A 12,263-nucleotide genomic window follows, 5' to 3' on the forward strand; every position below is an offset into this window, starting at 1 on the left:
ACCTACAGTACTACAGTGTTGACAAGCGTTTGTAATGATTTACTGAATCTGTTCAATGTTAAGGGTTTTGTGATTTGTGTCAGTTTCAACTAACTTTTGTACGACACCACCTAAGTGCTTCTTACTGAAAGTACTGTAGTGTAATGGTAATGCCACACACAGCCATGGAGTTGAAACTGGTGTGAAAAGGAAGCCGTATTCCTCAGATGACGTGTAAGTAGATGCTGTTGTAGGTTCTGGTCTCCACAATGTTTCCAGATGGCTGGGTTTGGGCAGCGAAGGCAGGGGTCTTGGGAGGTGTGGCTGGCTGCTGAAAAAGCTGTGCAGACTTCTCCTCCTCAGTCAGGGGTAGAGCCGCCCGCTTGTACTGGAACGAGTGTGGTCTCCAGTACCCTCTGTAGCATGTAACAAAGACCATTAATTAGTCCTCTACTTTACAATCAAGGTTTGTTTCTTCTGGTTTTCATTTTTAATTTGTTAGTTTTGTTTTTTGCTTTGCTTTTGTATTACCATACCTGTGATCACAACATGTATGTCAGAATTAATTTAAAGATGAAGAACAATGGATCATCAATATTAAAATGTCACAGCAACCTCATATATATAGAATTTCTCACTGTCCATCTTGTTTCAACCCTTCATTCAGTGAAACTGCAGGATAAAATGACGTACGTGAAGTGAAATCTGTTGTGCTGGGTGTCGTTCCGTGGGATGGCATTGCTGTCCCACATCAAGCTGTGGTGCTCTAGGGGTCCTGGGGCGAAGGCAGGGCTGTGCTCTCCTTCAAAGTTGTCTGGGTTTGTCCCCTCCGGGTGTTGGATGACAGACACCAGGGGGATAGGCTGCAAGCACCGCCACAACTGTCAGCAACTATCATCCCAATGACTAACAAAAGTAAGGTAGGTCGGATTCATAAGTTGCATTTGTACTCAACTCAGCTTTAAAGTGTTTCGTGTAGAAGCAGCACACTGTCACTTTAACCCATTAAGACCTTGCATTCCATATCTACACCAATAAATTATGTGACAGATGACATTCACCTCCTGTGGCACTTCTTTGTGTTTTAAGAGACTTGTCTGGTGATGACTAGATCTGTTTTGGTGGGTCAGTAATAACCTGGGCAGTAATAAATTCAGCAGAAATGTTGAAAACTATAAATTTAAATGAATTTTAATGGAGTGCCACATCTGATCACTACTCTACAGATGAAAAAATATGTATAGAATAACTTAATGGACATAAACTTTTTTTGATTCTGTATAGGGCATTATTTATCCTAAAGACATCTAATCACACACACTGCTTCTATTGTTACTGCCTGTGTAGGTGAAACCTTGAGCAGATCCTGAACAGCGTTCCAGGCACCTCATAAAGGCATTTAAATGACTTTCACATGGTTTGAATCTGGTAGTCTGTTTTTCCTGAGTGTAGTCAGCAGCAATTGCATTCTTTGTGTGCGTACGTGAGAGTATTTCCTCTTTGTTAATCAAACTGAATTTCCAGTCTGAACCAGCATTTGATTGACGTGTGTATTTGTCTGGACTTGCCAGTGAATAGCACAAAAGACTTTACACAAGTGAAGAGACACGGACAAGTGTGGACCACCCCCAAGATTTCTGTCAGAACTTTTCTATACAAATCATACTTGCATATTTGGGAGCCAACAGATATTAGTTAATGTTTAGCTGTGTTTTATCACTGTAACCCTTGTTATAGTTATTGTTATTGAGTTGTTACTCATTGACTGTGTAATATGACTGTGTTTTCAGAATGCCAGTTTTCAGATGAATGACATACAGAATTTACATAGAAACTCTGTTTATGAACACTAAATCATTTATGCATGAGTAGGTGTAGGACTGATACAGCTCCCTGCAGTCATATTTCCTCATAAAGAGATACACACCCTACAGAGCTGTGAATGTCAGGACTGTTAGGCAGGTGGTCTGTGGTCTTGAGACTTTACCTTAAGGACCATGCCTGGTTTCCTCAGGGAGTACTTCATGGGCTTGTCCTTCAGCAGGTCCTGGAGTTTGCCCAGATTACCCTGTGTCATGCGCATGTGGCACTTAAACTCTGGAAGTGTCCGGGCCCCTGGAGAACCCTCATCTGACAGTGCCCTCTGGTGGTACTGTGCACTGGCAGTAAGCAGCTGTTCCTGCTTCAGTGTCTGCTCTGGAAGACGGGCACAGAAACTCAGTACTGTGTGTAAATACCATTCATGTCCACAAGACCCTCCTCTTGTGTTCTCAATGACAGTTCAGTTGCCTTTTTGCAAGAGTAAAATATGCAGGATTCAAACTAAAATTACAAGTGAGTATAAAAAACACTCCCTGAGCAAGGCAGTTTACCACCATTTTCCACAACATAAGGCATACAGGAAACAGGAAACAAGTAAAAATGATAACAAGCTAACTTTTTGATAACACTGATGTGAACACCATACCAGCCAGGTGAATGGTGACAGGGGGCTTGCATCCAAAGAAGCAGGGAGGCTTTGTATATCGCTCAAAGTCCTGGAAGTGTGCAGCCCAGGACCATGTGTCCCGCGTCAATGTGGGTCTCAGGATGTTACCATGCAAGATGTTTTCCCTCCAGGGCTGGTAGTAAAGGAAACGTTCATTTACTGCACTGCTATAAGTAAAGGGAATCCAAAAAAAAAACATTCATACTCTACTATAAATGAAGAGAAGCCATTTATACATGTGCATGATCATGTGTAGTTTCAGAAAACTCAAGCACAGTACTCAAGGAACACCAGAGGAATTTCAAGGGTTGTCAAGGGTTAGTTCATTCTCTGGGGTAAAGCTACAAAATACACCCTCCATGAGAATGACAATACTATATTGCTTTAAAATAGTGCAGTAGATAACGAGGAGGTGTGTTTGCTTTGCCATTACCCGCGCTCTAAAATTACTTAATTGTCCTCAAGCATCACACATAATTGTTTTAACAGATCCCTTGCTTTCATAAGGGCACTATATTACAGGATGAATAGATTACATAAAGCAGTGGCATACCATAGCTTTTGAGCAACAGCATGCAATGATAAATCACTCGGCATTAGCCATGTCACATTAAGTGACATCCAATACCCCTCTGAGCTCCAGCTATTTCATATGAGGGGACCATGGGAAGAAAACATCAGTAAAACTCAATCCTCTTGCATAACTGCTCTGGAATGCCCATAAACATGACATTCCTCTTCCAGAGGGACTAGGGTGTAACCTGAAACCTATGTGCGTGGGGAACCCTGACCAGGACACTGATCGCACCTTCCTCAGTTCCTCCACCCGTGCCTGGTCAGGCTGGCAGGGATGCTCATTGGACTCGATACTGCTCTTGAACCCCGGGAATCTGAAGCCATCATAGGTGCGCCAAGCAGCTTTTGACCTGGCCACAGAGGCCCTCCGTTCATCTTCAAGGTCTACTGTGTCCGCTAAGGCCAACTGGTACTCCTGGCTGCGGCAGAATCTCCATACAGGCTCCTGGAGGACAAGTGACAATGCGGATAAAAACTGGGGAACTTGCTGGATCAGTAACAGAATGGCTACAGCAGGAAGTGGAATTGGTGTTTGCTGTTAACTGCAGTATGAGAGCTCCACACCTTTGCCATCTCTTGGCACAGAAGTTCTCGAGCCTGTTCAGAGGTGTTCAACGGAACCTGGATCTTGTAGCTGGAAGCCACCTGACCGAGAGCCGGAAAAGCCACTATCATCGCAGGCTTTGCCCTCTGTATATGGAGACTGGCTTGGTGAACCTCTTCGATGTTACCCTAGATTGTAGATAAAACAGCTATGATTTATGTTGTATGGCATTCACACACCAGACCATAATTCATCTTCAACAACAACAAACCTGAATGAAGTCTTTGCGGTGTCCATGAAGCTGCTCATTTTCCATGTTTTGTTTCCACTCCATGTACTTGAAATTGTAATTATCCAGTGGCTCACGCCTCTTTTCTGCTGCACGTTGCAGTGACATTTCCGCTGCAGCCTGGGTATCTGCCTCGGCCTGGGTCATCTCTTTTGCCCCTTTCCTTGGAACGATTCCAAATTCCCTACTCAGACTGAGGACCATCTCAGCTGAGGGGAAGAGACCACTCTGCACCACGTCCTTCAGCTTCTTCACACAGAACAGAAGGCTGAGTCTATGGCACATTAGGGTGTCAACGATAAGACAGATATAATTCATGTAATTCATCATATGGCTTTACCAGAGGACATTTAGTACAAATACGATATGTTAATGTATATATTGCTATTATTTGGATTATGAACAACTAAGAACTCAAGATGGAATAGAAAAATAAATTTACACAGTTTAAGAGAATGGCTCCAGAAGAATGTGCAGCTCAGCTTTAATATGAGGAAACAAATAAATGCATCTCCTTAGATGCTGTTGGATCTGTGAACTATGAGGGTGAAGGGCGTACCGTGACAGAGCTTGGAGGCAGGCCAGGGGAACCATGTCCCTCACATACATTGCAGACTCCTTCATGATGAGCTCCAGCTGCTTGTGGAGGTGGACTGGACGCAGACTCAGGTCCAGTGTGCTGTACAGCCTGTTGGAGAAGCTCAGCGCTGAGTTATAGAGAATCTCCACCTGCCCCTCCTCACCACCAGGCAGCCTGGAACACATCACACCAGCATCTTTGAATCAAGTCCAAAACATGATGATTTCGGTCAAATGGACAGAACAGCTGAAAGCGTTCGACAGTAATGCAAGAAAGACCTCATGTCTTACTTTATCGGAATAGCGTTCCAAAGTCTTTTGATGGCTCCATCCTTCAGTCCCTCGAGAACAAAGAGCTGCATGTGTCCATCGAGCACGTGGAATCCTGTGACAACATCCAAACCTTCGCTCTCCCTCTCCTTGGCATTCATTTTGTAGCAGGATAGGGCTGTCTCGATTGTTTCCTCTGCATAAGATTCCAGTTGAAATGCTGCAGCATTGATTCTCAGAATCTCAGACCTCAGCCTGGTGGGAGCAATGCTAGTGGTGCCTTTAAACATGTAAATAATGCGGCCGAAGGGGCAACCTGGACCACACCCTTCAGTGCTGCTGCTGTCATTGATTAGGGGACATGCTATTTCAATCCGCACTTTCAACACTGAATTGGCATCATGGTAATGTCCCATTGGCATCGGCAGGTCCAAGGGTCCATCTACCACACCTGCAATTCCGAGTGCTCTTTCGTCCCATTCATCACCCTCTTTTCCTGCCAGGGGCAAGGGAGGTGAGCTGTTAATTGGCACACTCACTTTGAAACACTTTTGCCCATGCAGCAGGTCAGAGAGGTCCAGCTTTGCGATGCCGCATGGGTTGCACAGCTTGTACTGATCTTGAAAGATGCTGTGGGTTGTGTGTTTGCTGCTCAGTTGGTTATCGCTCGGTTCAGCACCGAACAAGGCAGAATTGCTGGAAAGCCTCTCTGGCTTCCTATCCCGGTCATGGACCTCAATCTCTAGCGGAGGTCCACCAAGGTACTCCCGCAGTTCCCCGGGACTCAGCAGGCCCGTCAGGATCACGTTCACATCCTTAAAATACACATTTGCACCATGCTGCTGGCCTTTGGTCCTGTGCACAGTCATGTTGTGGAACTTATACTGGCAATAGACTGGGAAGCATTTTTCCTGGGGAGAATTTTAAGGCTTAGAGTTAGGGTCAGGACATAGAGGAGTTCAAACAGCATGTGTTTTCAGCCCAAACTCAAATTTTAATCAAAGGCATTCAGATGAAACATGACTTGTTTTATCCAAGTATGGCAAACACAGTACGTTGTAAGTAGGACTGACATGCACTTTTTTCCCTTTAATGTAGTTGTGTTTAATTCAAGCAAGATGTAAGGGTGGACTACATTTGTTTTCATATGTTAGGTAATGCACAATGTATGGAATTTAATAGTATCAAACAGTGAAAACAATGTCTTATGACTTGCAACTCACTGGGAAATAATTAGAACCACGGGTTAGCTCGTCCCAGATTTTTCTATTTTGACAAACACTTTTGAAAAACATTCTCCAAAATAAAGAATGTCAAAATCAGCTTTGACATAAACAACCTTTTTTTGGTAGCAGGTACCTTTAGTACATGAAAGGGGATAGGAGAAGCAGGCATAGAGGAAGCAGACAGGATTCTGATGACCAGAGGGTTCAGCTCTACTTTTAGTTCCTCTGAAATGAGCTGCTTGTCTACAGAAATGCTGCAAAGGCCTTCACATGCACCAGGAGTGGAAGGTCCCAGGCAGTCTGTTACTGTCTTCTCTCCTAAAATTCAAAAACATACAAAACAAAATCCAGAATTATTGTTACAATTTCCTTATGTTTACGCCATCATTCTCACCATTGCCCATACTGACAACCACGTCACTAAACGGTTGCAAAGAGTACATTTATATTGTAATTTGCTCTTCACTGGGAAAATCCAAAGACATTTACTAACTCTCTACATGCCAATCTTGAAAGGGTCTTTGGTCAAATAAAGAAATACTTAATAATAAAAGGACTACATAGCTTGCTTTGACCGTGTAATGTGCATGCCACAAAGAAACTATGTCTGGTTGCAGTTTACAAGAGCAAGGCTTGAATATTTCCCTGGCAAAGGCTTTCATCGAGGTCTCCCACTGTGACTGTAAGTGAGACACATCAAAAGCAAATGGTGCAGCAGTGCTCCATGTCTGGCTTGTACTGGAGCCACTCTGCAGCCAATTAGAGGCCTATAGGGCTGCTTCTATGGGCAGCATCAAAGTCTCACAAGGAGTGGCAGTTCCAGCTCAGTTACACCCCTCACAGCAGACAGGACACAAGCAGCTACACCCCTTTATAAGAGACAGTGCACCTCTTACTGCACAAAATTACACCCCTTACCACAGGCAGCACAAGAATATGGCTATTACTATTTAAGCAGGCTGTCCATATCCTACTACACTATACATTTGCATATAGCAGTGTTACAGTGCATAAGTTTAGGGTTCAATATTAGCAGGCAAATGTGATGCTCATGTATTAGCCCAATAGTTGTGGTGCAGTAGTTATCGATCAGTGGGTGTGTTAATCTTTTCATAGTAGCCACTCCAGATTAGGAAATATCACCAAAAAATGCAATGTGAAAACACAAAGAGAAAAGCCACATGACTATAATTACAGTAACAATGAAGAACTTCTGTGCAGGCACCTGCAAGCAGATGGACGAGACTGAGCTCGACTGAAGCAGCTCCTTTCTTCCTGCTGTGTTCACTCGTCACCACACTTTTCTGTGGGGCCCTCCTGACTGCCTTTCTCTTGGGCAAAAAGAGAGACTTGTCTCCCACACAGCTGGGCTTTGTAGGGTCTGGAAAGAGAGAGGCACCTGACCATTACTGTGTAAATGACCAGGGATCCAAACCCCGGGTTCACATAACGACTTACATAGTAAGATGCTGTGAATAATGAATGATTCACAAAATTACAGAATAGCACCAGTTGCTATTCTATAGAATCTACATTTACTGTACTGTACATACCAATGGCTGTTCCACTTGTTAGTTGCAGATCTTTCAAGGTTCTATCCCGGGTGTATTTATTCAAAGTTGGTTTCAATACATTGGGTGCTTTTTCCTGCTCCTGAACAGTCTTCAGTTTTGTGCTCATCGAATCAGGTAAAAGCACATCCTGCTCCACTTTACAACTGAGGGATATAAAGGTGACACAACAGCTGAGCTTGTCTATCAGCAATATGGTGGGTTTAATGTTGTGCTTTTTGGGTCTGAAACATGACACTTTAACAATGTAGTCTACCTTGTATATCTTGAGGAAAATGGCCTTGCCATCCTACATTTAGACAATATTTTATAAATCTGTACTTCAACAGCATTGCTCATATAGATCCTTACAGAGGAAAAATCAAAGTAATTGAAATTAACAGTTACAAAGTAATTTATAACTTGGATTTTGTTTTATTTATTGGTGATACAACAGCAACATGTGTGTTTTTCAGGTGTGTTCAATAACCACAATAAATCTACATATATGATATAGGGTAATAGTTCAGTCATGCCTTGCATCAGATGGTAGAAAATGTTCAAGATTTAATAACACTCAACACAAGAAGCAGCTCTTCCTAAAAATCTGTTTGGAACGTAATCATTGATGGAAATTCCAAGTCTCTGAACGTGTTTTGGATTGTGCTAGTACAATAAAACCTTGGCAGAAAACTAACAGTCCAACTGTGAAAAAAATCAAATTGCTCACATAATTGAAATGCATCATATAATTTAAAGGGGCACTCCACAGTATATCAATTGATAAGTTGCAAATTAAGTCTGACACATTACACTGATGACTGGGATGAATGCTTCAAAGTCACAGCCCAGAGCCAAACATTTCTCCCAACAGCTGATTAACTGGAGCTAAGACAACTCTGAGCTGCTGATCTAAGTCAATGGGAGGCATAGTATGTTCTGGACAAAATAAACAGTTCTGTTCCATTTGGAACAAGGGACTTCACAATGCAAAGGCAGCACTATGCACTAAAACAAAATATATCTGCAACCTGTATGGTGTCTTTATGCAATCAAAGAAACATACTTAATGGAAAACAGAGCTCTAATACTATATATCCACTTCCTCCCATGTTGACTGAAGTGCACATTTTAAAACATTTTAACTCTGAAATGTGTTTATTCAGGCTCAGAAGAGTTTAAAACAAGAACACATATTTACTGGAACTACTGCACAAAACCCCATGCAACATCTGGTTTCTGAGTCAAATTCAGGGGTCAGAGCTGAGAACCTTCACCTCTGGCAGACTTCTGTAACCACACTGACAGCCAGGAAAAGTCTGCTGGTCCCAGTTTAGCAGCTATGTGTTTAGTAGTTGTACACACATATGCTGTACCTGTGAATATGCTCTCGTGCTGCAGCGGCTGATTCTCCTGCATTTGGAACAGTCAAGGGGGAGACCCTCTCCCTGATCCCAGCTTCAGCAGTGGATTGTTTAGGCTTAACTGTCAAAATTGAAAAACAGCTTTTACAAATTTTACTGATGAGGGTTTAATAATAATTTATCCAGAGGCTTTTCATAAAACAAACAATTAATTTCAATGTGTGTTCTCTAAGGTTTCAGAAAGGCTTGCATTTCCTAATCTGCACCTGTAAATGCCAGGCAGAGACCACTGTAACTGATACTCATCAAGTATGTCCACCTCATGTTGCCATTGTGAACTTGATAGTTTTTATTTGCGTAAAATATTCCCACCTGTCACATGCCGTATCTCAGAGGGATCCTTAATGTTAGTTGAAGCTGCACTGCCCTGTTCATTTGAAGAGGATGTGGTCCTTGGATTTTCCTTTTGAAAAAGAGTTCTCAGCTTCTGCACCATAATCTTGACAGCACCTTAAAAAAACACATTTTACAACAGTATTTCATTAGGATTAACATAACCAAAATTAGAACTCAGATGAACTTACACACATTTAGAAAGTCGTATAAAAGTCAACCACATACTGTAGCATGAAAAGCATTATGCTCAATGGGGCTATCAACATTATGATCTCCTGAAGCAATGAAATACAGAGACAAGCCATTGCAGAGTCACAGATGTGAGGAATGATTACCAGATTTTGCCGCCTCGCAGTCAGGGGGGCCGCCTGCCATCCGGAATTCCACACAAGAAAGTCATTAGCGGATTCTCTCACGGAACAGGGCAGTGGTCAGTAACATAGAGAACACAAGTCTGCTGCTGATCTACCAATATGAAAAGCATCAGGACTACTCAAAAGTATTAATAGGAGGCATCTGCTGCCCAATAAATGGTGTGTGGTTTTCGTGTTTATCTTAAACTGAAACACAAAATGAAACATCCTGTCACATTCTATTAATTCACTGAAGTATACAGCCGTAGGAGCGGTCAGCAGAAAATAAGAATAATTAGGAGAGCAGACTGTAATTTAAGAGCATACCAACGCGATCAGAATCCTCCCATCTCCTGCCCTGAGGCAGTCTAAATGCTCTGGGTCTGTCGGACCGGGCCTTCGCAGACACCTTGTCCTTGGTGTCCCACACCCGAAAGGTGACCTTATGAGAGGCCATTCTGATCAGCAAGTCCCTTGTGACCTTGAGTTTCACAGACTGACTCCAGCCAATCCACATCTGGTCCTCTTCCTGCCACGGTTTTAAAACCTGAGGAGGAAACATGCTTAATTTGGCATTTTGTCTTTTCCTATGAGTTATCCTCTCCATTTCTGTTGAAATTCACATCTGTGTTTTGTCATACTGAAAAACCAAAAATGAAAGGCAACACTTATGATCTATGTGGTAGTATGAGGATATCAAGGCTGGTTCATTCCAAAGTGTGCCAACAAAATTAAATCTAAACTGGCTGTTACAAACACCCAATTTCAAGGGCTGGGTTAGAATAAAATAAATATCTTTAACCCATAGCTAACCACTACTCATACAACACAGATGATCCTGAACTTGTAATTCAAAAGTTACACAATTACTCAATTACTCAATGCCTAAGTGCAGCATCATACCATGCCACTGTACCCTTGAACTCCATAGCAGTACTTAGCATGAATTGCTTCAATGAATAATCATACAGGAAATACTTTAGGTCAGCTTTTTAAGTCATCCTGAAAAAACGACTGCTAAGCAAAAGCTAAATAAATAAATCAAGTGCTCTCATGCCCTGTCAACAGTACTTCTTATATGTGAATATGAAGAACACAAAGCAGCCTCTCAACAATCTGACCCATAAAATAGAGACAGGCCATTAAGTGTCACCCTAAACCATCCCGCTTGATTAACCGGGTTCAGGGGTTACAACCGCTTAAATATTTCATGGGAGTAAAGCAAGCCCAACAAACGGAAACTGCACTGCCTGTCTCTCAAAAAGTTTTCATTTGTTCCCCAAGTATTTGTGGATTATATATAGGGTTTATTTACGTGTTATACATGCACATGAATTTTTGTTTAAAATAAAAAATGAAGCCATTACATAATCTAAGGTTCTATAATAACCTATAACTTATATTATAACCTATATATAATAGTGGCAATATGAACTCATACATGGTGTAGTACGGGCTCACTGAGTATTCCTGATCTATGAGGCATGAAAGCAGTGCAGAATACCTGCATTGCTGAGCGTGTGTAGGGAAGGGGTAAAGTATGCAATGGCCTGTATAGTTTTTGGTGTAACTCAGCCAGGGAGTGAACAAAAAAACAATCCAATGCCATTCCATTAGTCCATTCAGATTATTATGGAGCCACTGCATGGCTAAAAAACAGCAAGCACTTCAGAATATATCGTGTCATTTGCCATTTACTTCCAATCACAATGAACTGAGACACTGTTACTGGTCATGTGCAGAAGGTGCACTTGTTATTCACCTTTGTCTCATTCTCCGTGTAAATTTTTGCAGCTAACCCAAACAACACTAGATCAACCTTGGTGGGTTCTGGATCACTGGGGAGCAAATTATACTCTATGTGGTAGTATCCCTGTGATTTGGTGGCTTCAATTACACCGCTGGACAAAATCCTCTGCTTCTTCTCAGTCTTCTTCTCTGTGGTGACAGCTGGATCTTCTTCTTCTTCTGCTGCTAAATAAAGTAAGAATAGAATTAAAGACAATATCCAGGACCGTGAGAGGTTGTTTTCCAAGAAACAGAAGGGTCAATACAATATACATAATATATAAAAATGTGTTAATATTTGTCCTCTCAAAATGTCAAACGTAATAAATTACATAATATTTTCAAGCAGTGCCAACAACTGTATTTCCTTTACAAAAACAGTAATACCTTTACGGATGGCCAATGCGATACTGACTGTACAGGTGACTTCATGGCATGGACCTCTGGATTCAAAGGTTTCGGCATTGCTTGTATTTTTGACAACAGCTGAACTTGAATGAGGCTTCTCAGCTTTCAGGTTACTGTGTCCATCCTTGATTTGTGATGTTAGCAGGTCATTTTCTGGGTCTGGGGGCATTCCAGTTTGGGGGAGCTGTATCGTGTAATGCAATACAGAACATTATTCCTCGATCACAAACAATAAAACAAAATTGCCCACCAATGGAGTGGATATGTTTAAAAAGTTGGACATTGATTAATATGTAGGTCAGTTGTGCAAAACCCATCAATAAACACGATTAACATTAACAAAACATTGAGACAAACATTAACAATGTGAGTAAATAAAGAGAAATGAATAATTAGTCAACTAATGGAACCAGCATGTTCAAGCCACGGAAAAAAGTTACAAACATTGACTCC

At 41.9% G+C, this 12,263-nt stretch overlaps 1 protein-coding gene across 1 annotated transcript; it reads right to left on the minus strand.

Annotated features, from left to right (window-relative positions):
* Positions 1-179: 179 nt before the first annotated feature.
* cfap92 (cilia and flagella associated protein 92 (putative)) lies at positions 180-6,355 on the minus strand. Its single transcript, XM_036531767.1, has 11 exons — positions 6,346-6,355; positions 6,085-6,194; positions 4,747-5,636; positions 4,436-4,630; positions 3,859-4,150; positions 3,608-3,688; positions 3,276-3,488; positions 2,447-2,516; positions 1,967-2,175; positions 673-842; positions 180-395 (listed from the first exon to the last, which is right to left on the minus strand). The coding sequence occupies exons 1-11, from the start codon at positions 6,353-6,355 to the stop codon at positions 203-205; spliced, it is 2,433 nt and encodes an 810-aa protein (XP_036387660.1). The 3' UTR covers positions 180-202.
* Positions 6,356-12,263: the final 5,908 nt, after the last annotated feature.

Source organism: Megalops cyprinoides, chromosome 6 (assembly GCF_013368585.1).
Source record: "Megalops cyprinoides isolate fMegCyp1 chromosome 6, fMegCyp1.pri, whole genome shotgun sequence".
Classification (NCBI taxonomy): domain Eukaryota; kingdom Metazoa; phylum Chordata; class Actinopteri; order Elopiformes; family Megalopidae; genus Megalops; species Megalops cyprinoides.

What these genes read in the sequence shown, in the direction of transcription:
- cfap92 (XM_036531767.1), bottom strand. An exon ending in TCCCCTTTCATGTACTAAAG is followed by an intron (nt 5,637 to 6,084) that starts GTACCTGCTACC and finishes AATTCTCCCCAG; the next exon opens with GAAAAATGCTTCCCAGTCTA. An exon ending in GGGTGGAGGAACTGAGGAAG is followed by an intron (nt 2,517 to 3,275) that starts GTGCGATCAGTG and finishes GCACACTTCCAG; the next exon opens with GACTTTGAGCGATATACAAA.